At 36.9% G+C, this 18,875-nt stretch overlaps 1 protein-coding gene across 3 annotated transcripts in view; it reads right to left on the reverse strand.

Moving 5' to 3' along the window:
* LOC105498655 (structural maintenance of chromosomes 5) overlaps positions 1-18,875 on the reverse strand; it is a 104,155-nt gene that overhangs the window by 12,034 nt on the left and 73,246 nt on the right. For all 3 annotated transcript variants that reach the window (XM_071077685.1, XM_011770884.3, XM_011770883.3), the window contains 2 exons: positions 17,997-18,120; positions 17,472-17,594 (listed from right to left, as the gene is read on the reverse strand). In XM_071077685.1, coding sequence (XP_070933786.1) covers positions 17,472-17,594; positions 17,997-18,120 — 247 coding nt within the window. The remainder of the gene's footprint in view (positions 1-17,471; positions 17,595-17,996; positions 18,121-18,875) is intronic.

Genomic DNA, 18,875 nt, shown 5'->3' on the forward strand with positions numbered 1-18,875 from the left:
AGAAACAAGTAATCTAATGTGGTTGGAGAGGAATTTGTAAGGATGTAAAAGATCAGAGTTGGTAAAATGGACAAGGGCCAGACTGCAAGAATTTCACATGTAATAGGGAAGGTATCTCATCTACTAAATGTCTTCTATAGGTCAAGCACTGTTACAACCACTATCCTGTTAATTGTTCTAATCCCAATTATGATCTTAAAGAAAAGTGTCATCTCTATTTGTAGAGGTGGCTCAGACACATTAAGAAACTTGCCCAAGGTTACAGAACTAGCAGATTTCTGAGAAATAAAACAGGTCTGGTTTGCTCTTTTCACTAACCCTCAAACTCTGGTTGGCACAAAAAACACTTGGGGGTGGGGGATCTGGAATGGCCTAAGCACATTCCAGATCTATTTGATTAATATCTCTGGGGCTGAGGTCTGGACACCTGTATTATTAAGGGGGCCTTCAGGTGACTTTTATGCACACGTGTTTGATAGCAAATAAACTAAACCAAGACAATAGTTATGAAAAGTAAAAGGATATATACTGGACCAAACTGAAAATACAAGCAATCCTTTATACTAACCACTTAGTACTATGGTTTTCTTGAATAAATTCCTCAGTCCCTATAGCTTGAGAGAAATAAAAGAAAATGTTAAAGACTCCCAATCACCCCTACTCTGCTGAGGACCACTGTACTCAGGCAAATGCAAAACAAGGAACAGCTGGATACAAACTAAATACTCCTAATTTCTTCTATTCCTGATTCTTGTTCCTCTGGACTTTGCTAAAAATAAAGTATTAGAACATTATGGAAAAGAAATATCAATGAGTTGATAATTTGAAGCTCTGGACTTAGATAAAACCTCATTTAATAGTTTCTGTTTGGTGGCATATGTGCAATAAAATATTTATATGAGAAAATATTCTTTCTATACATACGTGTTTGTGACACAGATCTTCATGTAGCACCTGTTTTGCTTTTTGTTTTTAAAACCACAATTCTTGCTGAGCTTTTTAAGAGTGGAAGTGGGAAGGCATATATAATTATATCAGATAATGCTGTAAAGTCAGACTTGTGAAAAGGCTTTATCTACATTTCTGCTTAGAGTCTAGCCTTTAATAGTTAATAGAGAATAGAAAATACTCCACAGGTTTAAGATATAAGAGAATAAGTGAAATGTACAAAATATCCCCCACTAACATCTCAAAAAAGATTACTTTGTAGTTATATATCCTAGAAAAAATCTGTGTTATCTTTTTTTCTAAAATTCTTTTTGTGAAAGTTCATTTGTCATGGAAATTGTACAGAAATACCTCGACATTAAATAAGAAAAAGCTTTTCGAAGAAGGCCCTCTTGTGGAAGAAGTAAGAATTATTCACAGAATTTCTTATGAAAACTATATATATTAAAACTGTTATTTTAGTAACAGTTCATTACAATAAGAATCAAATAAAATGAAAACCATTTTCTACATGAGTAAAATTAAGTCACAGGTATCATCAACTTTTACTAAAACATTAGCTGTAAATTAACACACTTCTTCCTTTAATAAAATTTCATTCCAATTTAGTTGATTTCAAATTCAAATGCTAACCATTTGTTTCAGTTACCAGAAAGAATACACATTTAAAAATATAAAAATCATTCATTTTTTTAAAAAGTCAACTTTAAATTTTAATGTAATACTTGAAATTTAGAAAATAATAATCTTAACTTTTAATACACAAGACCATAAATTCTTACACTAATTTAATCATAAACAATAAAATAATGGGAATAATACTATTTCCTTATAAAATGTTTTCTTCAAAATTATACACATCTAAGTAAAAAAAAAAAATGTCTCCTCTGAAATTCAGTTCTTTTTTGAGGGAGTGGCAAGCAGGTAGCCTGAAGAGAGGTCATATGAAAAGCACAGAACTCCTAAATTTGGTATAAGCAAATAAATGTAACAACTTTCCATTTTTATAACTAATATTAATTCTGATGTAACTCTGTACTTTTAAAGGAAACATGGCTTCATGCTAAGCACCACACTAGGCAACTTGATGTATATTATTAAACTGAGTATCATAATATCCCTCCAAATTAGATAGGTATCATACTCATGGCTGCAGATAATGATTAAGCTTGGAGTGGTCAGGAAACCTGCCCACGGTCAAAAACAAAATAACAGAAATTTTTACCAATCTCTGTGTGGATTTACAGACAGCTTACTAACTTGTCCTAAAAATAGTCCATAAGTTAGTGACATTACCAAAGAGAGGCTTCCAACCATTTGCCTTTCTCAGGGGATGTTTTATAGGTCTGTTGCCCTATTTATCTTCCAAAAATCTGAGAAAGTATCAAACTCCATGGTGGTTAGTTACCTCTAAGTCCCCTCATGAATACAATCTCTACTGAAATTTTGTCAATCTTCTTTTGTGAATTTATTTTCATGACAGAAAAAAGGACAAAACCAAATGGTAGCAATAGTTCCTCAGAGCAACCTGCCATGTGTTCAAAGGGACAAGTAGGAAAAAAAATTTCTCTTTGGTTCAAATGAAGCTGCATAGCAGGAACAGATAAGACAGATAAAATCATGTGCAGATAAACAGCAGCAAACACGTGAAGAAAACAAGAGTAGGTAAAAGAGAAAGTGAACTACCATACACGTATTCTACTACATACTTTTAGTCATCATTCTTGACTCTCTCAAATGTGTGGCAAATGACTAGGATCAGACAGCAACAAACATGTATCAAGTATGCACAACAAGAAATGAAAGAACCTTACAAAAGGGCTGGTAAAGTATTTATAAATGAGAAGCATTTAACATTTTATTTTTTATTTTTTTAGAGATACGGTCTTACAATGTTGCCCAGGCTGGACTTGAACTCCTGGACTCAAGTGATCCTCCTATCTCAGCCTCTGAAGTAGTCGGGACTATAGGTACACTCAGATCATTTAAGAACTTTCAAATCAACATATGAATAAGAAAAACAGAGTAGTATAAAATATTGCTGAGGAAATGCAAAATAAAGTCAGAGGTAGTGTTAAGTAAGGTTACTTATGTATGTCAAGGAAGAGTTCTGGTTTTAAAAGCAGCAATGGACTCAGAATGACAAAGGTGAACAAACGATACAGGAAAGACACAGAGGTTATGAACAATGGTAGGAACACTGGAACAGTCAACCAAGGTAAAAAAGGCTAGAAGTTGGAAGTAGACATTAGAAGACTACTGTAAAGCTTTGGATCATGTATAACATTATAAAGCTGTAGATTTCTGCAGCAGAATATAAAAATGAGTACAATTTTTTTTCCTGGTAGTTAAATGAGTACAAAATTAGTAAAAAGTGAGGCCACAGCTATTAGGACTTAATGCCTAGACAGGGCAGTAGCCGTGATAGTTAGAAAGAGGTGAATTAGGAATGTGGTAATGGCTAAATTGGGCAAAGGGCAAGGAAAAGGATCAAGAACAAAAAGAATCAAAATGTGCTAAGTTTCTCCAGTTAACTTTAAAATTATGCAAATGGCTGGGTATGGTGGCACATGCCAGTACTTTGGGAGGCTGAGGTGGGAAGATTGCTTGAGGTTAGGAGTTTGAGACCAGCCAGGGCAACATAGTGAGAACTATCTCTACAAATAAAAAATAATTAGCCAGGTGTGTGGAATGCACCTGTAGTCCTAGATACCTGGAAAGGCTGAGGCAGGAGGACTGCTTGAGCCCAGGATTTCCAGGCTGCAGCAAGCTGTTGACCGTGCCACCGCACTTCAGCCTGGGTGAGAGAGTAAGACCCTGTTCTCAAGGAAACAAAACAAAACAGCAAATGTGTTGAGAAATTACACATCATTAAAATATAATCAAAATAATACATAATAAGTTATGTTGGCTATTTGTGCTTTCTGAATACCCAAAATGCATTCAACTACAGGAATTTTAACTTTAACTTTGAAAGTGGCTGTCTTTGTTAAAAAAAAAAAAAAATTAGTAATTCACTGATTAAAAACAAAACCCCCTCCCCAAAAAACTTTCCTACTTTCCAGAAACACAGCAGTCAGCTCTACTCAAAACAGTATTTCTTGGCCAGGTGTGGTGGCTACACCTGTAATCCCAGCACTTTGGGAAGCCGAGGTGGGTGGATCATTTGATGTCAGGAGTTTGAGGCCAGGCATGGTGAAACACCATCTCTATTAAAAATGCAAACATTAGCCGATTAGCTGGGTGTGGTGGTGCACGCCTGTAGTCCCAGCTACTTGGGAGGCTGAAGCAGGTGAATCACCTGAACCCAGGGGACCGAGGTTGCAGTGAGGTGAGATTGTGCTACTGCACTGCAGCCTGAGCGACAGAGTGAGATTGTCTCCAAAAAAAAAAAAAAACCAAACACAGTATTTATCCTATTTACTAACAAAATGGATCAGAGGAGAACACCATGCCAATCTGTACTAATCTCAATCCATTTATAAGGGCTATTGGAAGAGTATCTGTCACTGTGTCAAGAGTGGGTTAAAGTTTAGGAGCGTACTTACTCCAAAGCCATTGATTTCATACTTCTGTAAATATGACACAAACAAATCATTTTCTTCTCGTTAATACTGATGTAAGAGTAAAACTTCAGGCACCAGAATCAAATATTGTATTGTTGATACGGTTTGGCTGTGTCCCCACCCAAATTTCATCTTGAATTCTCACGTGTTGTGGGAGGGACCTGGTGGGAGGCAACTGAATCATGGGGGCAGCTCCTTCCCATGCTGTTTTCATGACAGTAAGTCTCATGAGATCTGATGGTTCTATAAGGGGGAGCTTCCCTGTACAAGCTCTGTCTTTGCCTGCCACCATCCATGTAAGATGTGACTTGCTCCTCCTTGTCTTCCACCATGATTGTGAAGCCTCCCCAGCCATAAGGAGCTGTAAGTCCATTAAACCTCCTTCTTTTGTAAACTGCCCAGTCTCAGGTATGTCTTTACCAGCAGCATGAAAACGGACTAATACAACTGTGTTATTGGATTTAAAGCTATACATATTAATAGTATCTGCCTGATGGGTCAACTTCTTCATGAAACCTCTTTTATAACAACATTTCCTATATGGAACAACCACATTCATAAGCTCAATCAATGAAGTAACTTCAGCATGGACTCTACAATTACTTACCAATAGAACAGATGAATAAGCAGCAGATGACATTCCCCACATGCCCAGGAAATAAGCCCTGATGAGGCTCTCCTCTGGTAGCTAGTTCATTTTCTTCACTCCCCATTCCCATTTGCGACTTACCTTTGATTGCTCTTTGCTGGACACCGACTACCTATTTAGAATACTACTGCTATTCATTCTGCTATGCTTTCCTTCCTTTGTTCTTGGTGAAGGTGGGGAGTGGGGGAGAGGACTCTCCTGTCTTTCACATTTGTGGCTTTTGCCCAGTCCTAGCATATCAAACCTAATCTTCAGCTTTGTTTGGTTATGTGTGTTTGTGCCTGCATACTCCTAGTTGCTTATCTGCTAGCAAAATTGTTTTTCTTAAGTCAAAGGGTCTGAAGAGGTTGGCTTCAGAATAAAGTTGCTACTTTACTCTGATTTAATCTTTCCATTCACCTGTGCAGTCCTATGTCTACATTTCCTAAAATCTACCCTCTATGGATGCTTTCCACAAAAAGCCACCCCTATATAATTCATATTTATGTAACAAATACATTTATTACATTTAAATTAAGTGTACAGTGAATCACGTACATAACCCTGCCGAAGAGTGCCAGACTCTGGGGAAGTAGAATAGATGGGGAAGGGTAAAAAGAGACTCTGAATACATGAATAGGTTTAAAAATCTACAACAAATATGACAAGGGTTAACATTCGTTAAAGAGGGGTAGTGGACACATGGATGTTATGTTACTCTTCATATTCTTGTATATGTTTAAAATGACATAATAAAAATACTAATAAAAAGACAAGTGAAATAAATGATAAAACTCTAACTTAATTTTTTTGTAACTCATTTCAGTTTTCCTCCCTAACTTTTGGGGTGTAACCAAGGAATCATAAACTGCAATATTTAAAGGAGACAACTTGATGAATTCTGACAAATATATACATCTGTAAAGCTATTACCATCAAGATAATAAACATACCTATCACCCTCAAAAGCTTTGAAATTACATAGTGCAGGCTCTCTTTTGGTCTGGTTTCTTCCACTCAGCTTCACTGAGATTCATTCATGTGTGTATCAGTAATTCATTTCTTTTTGTGGCAGAGTAATATTCCACATACCATAATTTGTTTAATCATTCAGGTGTTGCTGGGCATTAACCTCCATTTTTGTTGTTGTTTCTTTGTTTTGAGATAGGGTCTTGTTCTACTGCCTAGGCTAGATCACAGTTCACTGCAGCCTCAACCTCCCAGGCTCAAGTGATTCTCTAACCTCAGCCTCCCGAGTAGCTGGGACTACAGGCATTCACAATCATGCCAGGCAAATTTTTAATTTTTTGTAGAAACAGAGTCTTGCTATGTTGCCCAGGCTGGTCTCAAACTCCTGGGCATGATTCTCCTGCCGTGGCCTCCTAAAGTGCTGGGATTATAGGTATGAGCCACTGCACCTGGTCTTATTTCCAGTTTTTAGCTATTACAAAGACAGCTGTTATATATTAGTGTACCAGTCTTTCATAGACATATCCTTTCATTTCATATGTCAGGTATATATTTAGCCCTTAAACTCCCAAATGATTTTCCACAGTGATGATATACATTTTAAATTCCCACCAGCAGTGTATGACAGTTCCAGCTGCTCCAAATTCTCAGCAATTTAGTATGATCAGTCTTTAAAAATTTTAGCGATTCTAGTGAGTTTATGGTGTAACTCATGCCTTTAATATAAACTTCCCTACTGACTAATAAGGTTGGGCAGCTTTTCTTTTATATATATATATATACTTTTTCTTTTCTACCTAAGACCAGTAAAGTCAGGCTGGGAATCTTTCACGTGCTTATTTACTATTCATATACTTCCTTTAGTATGGTGAAGTTCTTTGCCCATTTTTTGACTGGGTTGGTCTTCTTTGTATTGATAGTTGAAATTATTTTTATAGCATACATCAGTGGTCAGCAAACTTTAAATGCCAATAAGGAAATTAGGCTTTGAGAGCCACATGAGGGCCATATAAAGTCTCTGTCACATTACACACACACACGCTCTCTCTTTCTCTCTCTCTCAAACATATGAAAACTATTCTTAGCTCACAGGGACTTTACAAAAACAAGACCTTGGGCTAGATTTGGCCCACAGGCATAGTCCTCTTGGTCTACACACAAGTCCTCTGTGAGGTGTATTGCAAATATATTCTCCCAGTTTGTAGCTTGCCTTTTTGTAACAGCATTTATGGAAAAGCAGAGGTTGTTCATTTTGATGAATGCAATGATTCTTTTTCTCTTATAATTTGTGCTTTTTCTATTTTATCCGAGAAATCCTTGCCAAAACCAAGGTCACTAAGATTTTCTCTTACATTTTCTTCAAGAAATTTTATAATTTTAGCTCTTACATTTAAGTCTGTGACTCATTTGTATATGATACGAGGTAAAGGTATGGTTAATTTTTTACATATGACTATGCAATTGTTCCAGCACTACTTGTTACAAAGATTACTCTTTCCCCATTGAATTCCCTGGGCATCTTTCTCAAAAAAAAACCCAAAAAAACAAAAAAACAACTGACCATAAATACGTGGATGTATTTCTAGATTCTCTATTCTGTTCCATTGATCCATATATATCTGCTTTAATACAGATACAATGTCTTGATTGTTGTAACGTCATAATAAATTTTAAAATTAGTGGGAGTCCTGCAACTTATTTTTCAAAGTTGTTTTTGCTCTTCTAAGTCTATTGCATTTTAGAATAAGTCAATTTCTATAATCTGGCTGGGAATTTTATTGAATTTATAGATTTGGAAGAGAAATGACATTTTAAGAAATCCTGAATTTTTGATTCACAATGTATTTAGTTTCTCTCAGAAAAGTTTTCTCTCATCAAAGTTTCGTAGTTTTCAGGATACAAGTCTTGTAAATATATACCTAGTATTTTTTTCCTTTTTTTTTTTTTTGGGACAGCATCTTACTCTGTCACACAGGCTGGAGTGCAGTGACATGATCTTGGCTCACTGCAACCTCTGCCTTCTGGGTTCAAGTGATCCTCCTGTATCAGCCTCCCGAGTCGCTGGGATTACAGGCGTGTGCCACCATGCCCAGCTAATTTTTGTATTTTTAGTAAAGATGGGGTTTCGCCATGTTGGCCAGGCTGGTCTCGAACTCCTGACCTCTAATTATCTGGCCATCTCGGCCTCCCAAAGCCTTTCTTTTTAATGACAGGGTTTCACTCCCTTGTCCAGGCTGAAGTGCAGTGGTGAAATCACAGCTTGTGGCAGCCTTGACCTTCCGAGCTCAAGTCATCCTCCAGTCTCGGCCTCTCAAAGTGCTAGAATTATAGGTTTGAGCCACCATGCCCAGTCAGGTATTTCATTTTTGATGCTATTGTAAATAGTACTGTTTAAAATTGCAATTGCCAATTGTTCATTGTAGGTGGGGCCACAATGAACTTCTATATATTGAACTTATCTCCTACAATCTTCCTAATGTTCACTGATGGTTCTAGCAGCATTTTTGTAGATTCCTTAAGATTTTCCACAGAGATGATCATGTTTGGAGGTTTTTTTTTTTTTTAAACATTTAATACATTTAATTTTTCTAGCCTTACTGCACTGACTAGAACTTCCAGTACAATGTGGACTAGAAGTGGTGATAGTGGGCATTTTCCTCATCCCCAATCGTAAGGGGACAGTTTACAGTTTTCCACTAAGATTGATATGAGCTGTTGGTTTCCAGATATCCTTTATCAGAATGATGAAATCTCCTTCGATTGCTAGCTGCAAAAAGTTTTTATAACGAAGGGATGCTGAATTTTGACATTTTTTCTGTATATATTGAAATGATCTAGATTTTCAGTTTCAGTCTGTTAATATGGTGAATTATATTGATGAATATCCCAATATTAAACCAACCTTATATATCTGAGATAAAACTTAATTGGTTACAATGTATTACTTTTTATATATTGTTGGATCTGACCTGCCAACATTTTATTAAGAATTTTCAGGTCTATGTTCATGATAGGTATTAGTCTTTAGTTCTCCTATCTTTAGTATCAGGTAATGCTGGCCTCATATAATGCTTCAAGAAGTATTCCCTCCTCTTCACTTCTGGAAAATCTTAAGTAGAACTGGTATTAATTTTTTTTTTTTGAGACAGGGTCTTATTCTGTCGCCCAGGTTGAAGTACAGCAGTCCAATCATATCTTAGTGCAGCCTTGACCTCCCAGGCTCAAGTGAGCCTCCCACCTCAGCCTCCTGAGTAGCTACTGAGATTACAGGTGCATTCCATCATGCCTGGATAATTTTTGTATTTTTTGTAGAGACAAGGTTTTGCCACACTGCCCAGATTGGTCTTGAACTCTTGACTCAAAGGTTCCACCTGCCTCGGCCTCCCAAAGTGCTGAGATTACAGTGTCAGCCATTACACCCAGCTGGGATTAATTCTTTTACAAATGCTTGGTAGAATTCACCAGCGAAGATTTTGGGACTGAAGTTCTCTTTGCGGTAAAGTTTTTAATAAGAAATTCAATTTTTAAAATAAATATAAAGTTAGTGTAGTTACCTATTATCTTCTTGAGTGACCTTTGGTAGTTTTGTGTCTTTTAAGAAATGTGTCCATTTCATCAAAGTTGTCAAATTTATTGGCATAAGGTTTTTAATCATATTCTCTTAATATCCTTTAATGTCTATAGGATCTGTAGTGCTATTCTGTCACGTTCCTTGCATTGTGGTGTGGAAACTCCAAGCAGTAAGATGAGGCAATCATAGAGCTCACTTTGCTTTTTACCCCTTCTCTCAAGGATCACTGTCCTGTGCTGCCTGTTGTCCAATGTCTGAAAACCTCTATTTGACATAGTTTGCCACATCTTTTAGTGGTTTCAAGTGAGACAGGAAATATGGTTCCTGTTACTTCATCATCGCCAAGAATGGAGGCTTTACTTTTTGTAATGAAAAATTTCAAACATATACGAAAGTAGAGAGAATGGTATAAACCTTCACATACCTATTATCCAGCTTCAACAATTATCAACTCATAACCAATATTGTTTCATGTATACTCCCGTCCTAAATGGCCCTCTCTCTGGAATATTTTGAAGCAATCTCAGACAGCCTATCATTTCCTTCATAAATATTGTGGCAATATATCTTTAAAAGACAAAGACTTAAAAAAAAAAAAAACCCATAACCATAATACTACTATCAAACCTAAAAATATTATCAATAAATTCTATTATCAAGTACTGAGTCAGTATTAAAATCTCCCTGTTTTTTTCTACCTTTTAAAAGTAGTTGATTTGTTTAAATCAGAATCAAAATAAGGTGTACCCATTATATTTGGTTAATACATTTCTTAAGTCCTTTTAAACTTTTAGGTTTCCCCTTCCATTTTTCCTTGAAATATATTTCAGAAACTGTACTGCCCAATAAAATAGAAACTAGTCACATGTGGCTATAAAGCACTAAAATGTGGCTAAATCGACTGAGAAACTGAATTTTAAATTTGAATTTAAATTTAAAATTAAAAACTGATACTTGTTCCTAGCTATTGGAAAATGGAACAGCTTGGGTATGTGAACCTAACTTTTTCAACTGTCAGTTTTAGAAAATCAAAATATAGATCAAGTATTTTTGATGAAAATTTACTGACTTGAGATGTGTTTTAAGCATAAAGTATTTTGAAGACAATATGAGATACAAAATAGCTTATTAGTAAATTTTCAATATTGCTTATAAGTTGAAATGACAATATTTTGGATATACTGTGTAAAATATATTGTAATTCATTTAACCCATTTTTTTTTGCTTTGTAAAATCTGGCTACTACAAAGTTACATGCAGGCTGGGTGCAGTGGCTCATGCCTATAAATCCAGGCTTTGGGAGGCTGAGGTGGGTGGATAACCCGAGGTCAGGAGTTTGAAACCAGCCTGGCCAACATAGTGAAACACCATCTCTACCAAATATACAAAAAAATTGGCAGGGCATGGTGGTACGCCTGTAGTCCCAGCTACTTGGGAGGCTGAGGCAGGAAAATCGCCTGAACCCAGAAGGTGGACGTTGCAGTGAGCCGAGACTGCACTCCAGCCTGGGCAACAGAGTGAAGATTCTGTCTCCAAAAAAAAAAAAAAAAAAAAAGTTACATGTAGAGTTTACACTGTATTTCTATTGAAGAGTGCTGAAGTAAATATTTGCCCTACAGAGTTCCTTATATTCTAGGTTTTGCTGACTGTATTCCTCAGTGTCATCTAATATATTTCTTGCTCTCCTGTATTTATTGTAACCTGGTAGTTTTAGACCAGTGGTTCTGAACCAGAGGTACTTTTGCTCCCCAGGGGGCAAATGTCTGGAGACATTTTTGATTGTAACAACTGGGGTGAGGTGTGTGTGTGTGTGTGTGTACTACTGACATCTAACAGGCAGAGGCTAGGGATGCTGCTAAACATTCTAAAAAGCACAAAAAATTTATCCATTCTAAAATGTCAATAATGCTGAGATGAGAAACCCTGTTTTAGCGACTTACACTGCAATTTGATTTTTTTCATAAGACTATTTGATATGGTTTGGCTCTGTGTCCCAATCCAAATCTCATGTCGAACCATAATCCTCAATGTTGGGGGAGGAATCTAGTGGGAGGTGATTGGCTCATGAGGGTGGATTTCCTCCTTGCTGATCTCATGATATTGAGTTCTCACAAGATCTGGTTGTTTAAAAGTGTGCAGCACTTTCCCCATTCACTCTCTCTCTCTCTCGCCGTCATGGTAAGACACGCTTGATTCCTCTTCACCTTCCCTATGATTTTAAGTTTCCTGAGGCCTCCCAGCCATGCATCTTGTACAGCCTGAAAAACTGTGATTCAAATAAACCTTTTCTTTATAAATTACCCAGTCTCAGGTAGTTCCCTATAGAAGTGTGAGAATGTACTAATACAGAAAATTGATACAAGAGAAGTGGGGCACTGCTATAAAGATATCTGAAAATGTGGAAACAACTTTGGAACTGGGTAATAAGCAGAGGCTGGAACAGTTTGGAAGTCTCAGAAGACAGGAGGATGAGGGAAAGTTTGGAACTTCAAAACTTGTTGAGCGGTTGTGACCAAAATGCTGACAAGGATATGGAGAGTGAAGTCCATGTTGAGGTGGTCTCAGAAGGAGATGAGGAACTTACTGGAAACTGGAGTAAAGGGCACTCTTGGTATGTTTTTGCAAAGAGACTGGCAGCACTGTGCCCCTGCTCAAGAGATCTGTGGAACTCTGAACTTGAGAGATGATTTAGGGCATCCGGTGGAAGAAATTTCTAAGCAGCAAAGCACTCAAGATGTGGCCTGGCTGCTTCTAACAGCCTATGCTCATTTGCATAAACAAAAACGACCTGAAACTAGAACTTTAAAAGGAAAGCAGAGCATGAAAGTTTGGAAAACTTGCAGCCCAACCATGCAGTAGAAAAGAAAAACCCATTTCCTGGGGAAGGAATTCAAGGCTGCAGAAACTTGTGTAAGTAAATTAGAGCCAAATGTTAATGGCCAAGACAATGAGGAAAATGCCTCCAGGGCATGTCAGAAGCAGCCCCTCCCATCACAGGCCTGGCGGTCTAGGAAGGAAAACTTGTTTTCTGGGCCAGGTCCAGGGCCCTGCTGCTCTGTACAGCCCTGGGGCGTGCTGCCCTACATCCTAGCCACTCCAGGTGTGGCTAAAAGGGGCCAAGATACAGCTCAGGCCATTACTTCAGGGGGTGCAAGCCCCAAGCCTTGGCAGTTTCCACAAGGTGTTGGTCCTGTGGGTGTGCAGAAGGCAAGAGTTGAGGTTTGGAGGAGACACTACTTAGGTTTCAAAGGATGTATGGAAATGCCTGGATGTCCAGGCAGAAAGCTGCTGCAGGGGCAAAGCCCTCATGGAGAACCTCTACTAGGGCAGTGTGGAAAAGAAATGAGGGGTTGGAGCCCCCACACAGAGTCCCCACTGGGACACTGCCTAGTGGAGCTGTGAGAAGAGGGCCATTGTCCTCCAGACCCCAGAATAGTAGATCCACTGACAGCTTGCACCGCGTGCCTGGAAAGTTGCATGCATTCAATGTCAGCCCATGAAAGCAGCTGTGGGGGATGTACCCTGCACAGCCACAGGGGTGGAGCTGCCCAAAGACTTGGGAGTCCATTCCTTGCATCAGTGTGGCCTTGATGTGAGACATGGAGTCAAAGGAGATTTTTTTGGGGCATTAAGACTTACATGTTTGCCCTGCAGGGTTTCAGACATGTGTGGGGCCCGTAGCTCCTTCGTTTTGGCTGATTTCTCCCTTTTTGAAAGTGGGTATTTACCTAATGCCTGTGCCCCCATTATATCTTAGAAGCAACTAGCTTGTTTTTGATTTTACAGGTTCATAGATGGAAGGGGCTTGCCTTGTCTCTGATAAAACTTGTACTTAGACTTTTGAGTTAATGCTAGAATGAGTTAAGACTTTGGGGGACTGCTGGGAGGGCATGACTGTGTTCTGAAATGTGAAAAGGACACGAGATTTGGGAAGGGCAAGGGGCAGAATGATATGGTTGGCTCTGTGTTCCCGGCCAAATCACATGTTGAATTGTAATTCCCAATGTTGAGGGAGGATCTTGGTGGGAGGTGATTGGATAATGGAGGCGGATTCCCCCTGTAGTTCTTGTGATAGTGAGTTCTCACAAGATCCAGTTGTTTAAAAGTGTGTAACATTTCCCCCTCTTCCTCTGCCATGGTAAGATGTGCTTGCTTCCCCTTCACCTTACACCATGACTGTTAAGTGTCCTGAGGCCTCCCAGCCACGCTTCCTATACAGCCTGTGGAACTGAGTCAACTAAACCTCTTCATAAACTACCCAGTCTCAGGTAGTTCTTTTTAGCAGTGTGAGAAGAGATACCCTATTCCATATTGGTGGTGTGTCCTTTCATTAGGATACACATAAATATCTGGTTATCTTTTTGTGATGCTGGAAACTAATGTAATCTGATTCATTAGCAGCTGCAAAGTAGTAACAGCCTAATTCCTTTATTGTTTATAAATTACTTCTTTAAAGAGAAATTTCTCATCATTTATTTATTTTCAGGATAAATGCAAAATTCTCTAACCATTTTTCAAATTCACGAGTCAGTTCCCAAGTATCCTCCCAAGTGACCAATATTATTTTATTTTATCATCATTATATAAACTTGTACATTTAGACATTTTTTATAAGTTTCAATCTATTATCTCTTCATGTATGGTGGGTAAAAGATTCTTCATGTAGGCTCCTGGGTCCTGTTGATAACCAAGTCATCTGTGATAATTTTTTTGATTTTTGTTATGACAAGATGATCATGGTTAATCTTATATAAACATTTCTTCTCCTGGACCTGAAATCAGCCATTTTTCCAATGGGCCACTTTAGTGAAAAATAGTATTGAGAGGTCATAATCTAGGTCTTTTTAGTAGACAAAGCTAGGAAATGTTTGTTTTTTTGAGAAAATACATTGAGTTCATTCTGATATTTACATTCAAATTAAAAGCTTTAAGGTTTTATTACTTTTCTTCTTCTATATCTGAATCCCTTTTCTCTTATGCTAAAAACAGTAATTACATTAACGTAACTACTTATTTGTTTTACTCTATAATATTTTCAGAATAACATTACAAATATTAACATTGTGATTACTGAAAACAGTACATGATTTTTTTTTGCAATTTTTTTTTTGCCCTTAGAATCATTACAGTGTTTTATAGTCATTTGGAATAACTTTTCTCTGTTAGGCTATGTTGCTAACAAAACAAAGTTAGATGCATTTGTTTCACTGTGCTTTTACTAAGCTTGTCTTTTTGGAAAATTTCATTTAGTTTTGTTGGCAGATGGTTCCAAAGTGGAAAAAATGTAAGATCTATTTAGATGAGTGTAGCTTTTAACCTTGTCATTTCCCACCCCCAGTTAAAAAAAAAAAAAAAGATTCTGGTATATCACTGTAGTTTTTAAATAAGCCAACATAAAGGCATAGTAATCACTTTCCCTGATCCTTTCTTTGATAGTAACATACTATAAAGTTTTCTCTCCTTTCTTTTTTAGACCTAAGAATATATATATATCACTCCATAGCAGCATATTGAGATATTTAAGCTTTTTAAAATTTATATTTCCATTTGCCTGGTATACCTTTGCTCCTCCATTTACTTAAGTTTTCATGAGGTATAATTTACATACCATAAAATTCGCTCATTTGAAATGTACAATTCAATGACTGTTAGTAAATTTACAGAGCTAGGTAAACACCACCACAGTCCAACTTCACATTTCCATCACCCGAAAAGATCCCTTGCACTCATTCATCCTTTTATTTTAAAGCTTTCTCAAACTCTTTTAGATGTAACTCTCACATTCTGCACAATGTTGGAATTTACTTCCAAAAAATATTTTCATAGGTGAATTATATCCGTTTGCATTTAATAATATGACTAATGTTTGGCTTAGCTCTGCCACTGTTTTATGTTGTATTTGTTTTTATGTCTCTTACATCTGTAAATAAAATATCTAGTCTTTAGTTATGTGATCTTTTTGCCCTGCCAGTCTCTTGTCTTTGTATATTTTTTTGGTATTTAGGCAGGCTTTTATTTTTATTTCAAAGGTTATTATCATGCAAATATCTTACATAATATCCTTATGTCCTTAATAATTTTGGGGGATACTATCTATTGGCTCCCCACTATAAATAATTTTGAAATTCTCCCTTATTTTCCTCTCCCAAAACATCTAATTTGAAGCAATAACTTTTTATTTCCTGAAAATATCTATAGGACAATCAGTAAATATATTCTATTTTACTTGCATTATTTCCTTTCTTACATTTTCAGAGAAATGTGCTTTAGTTACACTGTCAGACTTATAACCATAGAATAGATATTTTATGATCTCCTTTATCATGTAGCTCTAGTTCTCTTCAGTAAGGAGTTTTGTTCTGCAAAGGAGTTTCAGTTAGTTTGAGAGTTCACAAGGCTAGATCACCCCAGCACTATTCAGCCTTTCTGAAGTCTATAAAGTTGCCTCCCAGTTTTAGCTGCTCTCAAATTGGTCTCTAAGCGTTCTACAACTAATGGGACCTTTAGATATGATCAGGATGCTGGCAATCTGATATTTAGATTCTCTGAGCCCTCCCTTGCTGATACTATGCTAGTCTTGATGCTGCTGCTGATTTATTTTACCCACTTGTATTCTGGAGTTCACAGGTGTTGTATAATAAAGAATTTGACTGGGCTTTGTTGCTGGTTCCTCTAAAGTTCTTGGAATTGAGCAACAGGAAAGTCTGTAATACTCATGAGCCCCTTGGATCACTCCTGAGTTAATGCTAAGAGTAAGACTCAGGATGAGGGTAGAAAATGCCACAAAGATCAACTGCATGATTTGAGCAATACACATGTCTTTGAGCCACATGATTTCAGCCCAACTTCCCAAACTCCAGGGAAGAGGGCTGATGATCAAGCTCAATCACATGGCCAATGATTCAATCAACTTTGTCTACATAATGAAACCCCAATAAGAAAACTGAGTACTGAAGCTTCGTAGAGCCTCCTGGTTGATGAATCAGGAGATGTGTGAGGAGGGTGATGCACCCTAATTGCACAAGAAAAGAGTAAAGAAACTTTCGAGTTTAAGACCCTCCAAGATGTTGGTTGCCCTGTGTCTCTTAATTTTGCTAGTCCTGATTGTATCTTTTATAATAAAATTATAATCATTAAGTGTTTTCTTGAATTCTGAGTTGTTTTATCAAATTACTGAATCTGAGGGGGGGTCATAGGAACTCCTGAATTTGTAGCTAGTTGGTCAGAAATACAAGTGACCTGGGGACCCCTAAACTTGAGGATGGTGTCTGAAGTAAGGGAACCGTGCCCCTATGGTATACAGTTTGATAGTGACTCAGGATGGTTAGTGTCAGAACAGTACTGCAGTACACCCGTATGGATACCTTGAAACTTAGTTTTGTTATACGTGTTGTCCATAGGTTTGCTGTTACATTATTCTAGTTGCTCTTCTATTTTTGGGAAGGGATTCTGGAGATTCAAAAACTATGCCACTGTCACTACCATCTTATTGCCAGCTCTCCTTTAGGTTTTAAGTTAATGTGGTATATCACATGTTCTCCCTTCCACCCAGTATTTCTGTGTTTATCATTTCACAGTTAGATATTAACAAAAGATTAAATTGCTGAAGTTACTCAACCAGTCTTAAGTATTTTAAGTATTGCTTCCTCATCAACATGATGCATTAAATTTGTGAGTTAAATAGAATAAAACAACAAACTATATATTGCTAGTGATGACACATGATACATATTTTCAAACTAGTCTGAGGTTAGAACCTCAAAATAAAAAGTAAAGGCAAACATTTTACCTCTGTAAGACGGAGTTGTGAAGATGCAGCCATATAATCTGATTCTAATTTGTTTTTCTCAGAGATCACTGTAGTATTTTGGAGAATTAAATCTACTTTTTGTATATGCAAAGAAGTACAAATCTAGGAACAAAAACCCCTAAGAGTTAATTTTTATGTTACCTATGTTTTAGAAATAAAAAATAGTTTTGTAAAACAAAATTATAAACCATGAAAAAATAATTTTCCTATTGTGCCTGACATCTCTCTCAAACAGTTCTTATAACAATTTTTTAGAAAGTATTTTCCTTTGTTTTTAAGGGAGTCATCTGGAATAAACACATTTAGCTTAATGAGTGCTTTTATCCTATTTATTACCTCTAAAGAAAATGTCAAGCAACTAGGCAAGCTGAAACTGATCTCTTGCTTATATAACCAAAATGTCAAAAACCTTAATCAAAACCTTCCCTCCCTCTAAAGGTTTTACTATCTTATCTACCCGCTATTTTCTGTAAAAAAATGACTAAAATTAAAACAATACCTTACCTTTATTAGGTTTGTTAATTCAGTAACAAGTTTTGCTTTTTGAACATTTATTTCTTTGATTTTGGTACTTGCTTTTCGCTCTTCCTCTTCAAGGTTGCAAGTATCCTGTTCCATCAGTTTTAAACTGTATGACACATATAATGATGAAGAAATCAGGGTTAAACACAAGCATTGAGCCCAAATTCTTCGGTCTCCCGCAGTTTTCTGGGATATATTTAGCAATACTTTTCAGATATATGAACTGCTAGTTCCTAGATTAAACAATCATTTTGTGTAATCAGTCAGGATTAAAAAATATCTGTTGAGATATATTATGTGCCCCAGCATAGTCCAGGTAATGCCTGTGTTAATTATTTAGGATCTGGAGTCAGAAAGATGGCTTTGTTGCCTCTTTGACATTCACTAATGAGCAGTTTAACTCTGGACAAGTTACTCTTCTGAGCCTCAGTTTCCTCATCTATAAATTATAGATAATAACAGTACTTCCTCCATAGGGCTGTGGTGAAGCTTAAAAAGGTACTACATTGTTTCCTTATGTATGGGGGGGGTAACACATGTAACACACTAAATATAGTGCCTGGCCCATAACTGATCAATCAATACAGGTTGTTTCTGTTGCTATTAATATTGTTTACAAAACAGTCACTTCCCTTAAGGAGCGTAAGTGGGGAGAGTCAATAGCTAAAAAACAGAAACAAAAAATAAAACACAACACAATAATCCTAAAAGTTAATAGTATGCTCTCAATTTTAAGATGAAGAAACTAAGCCTCAGGTAAGTGAAGTAAATTGCCTAAAATCACAGATATTAAGTGTTAAGATGTGTTTGGTACCAAAGTCCATGTTCTTTCCACTACACCATGTTGCCTCCAAGGGAAAA

Source organism: Macaca nemestrina, chromosome 14 (genome assembly GCF_043159975.1).
Source record: "Macaca nemestrina isolate mMacNem1 chromosome 14, mMacNem.hap1, whole genome shotgun sequence".
NCBI classification, from domain to species: domain Eukaryota; kingdom Metazoa; phylum Chordata; class Mammalia; order Primates; family Cercopithecidae; genus Macaca; species Macaca nemestrina.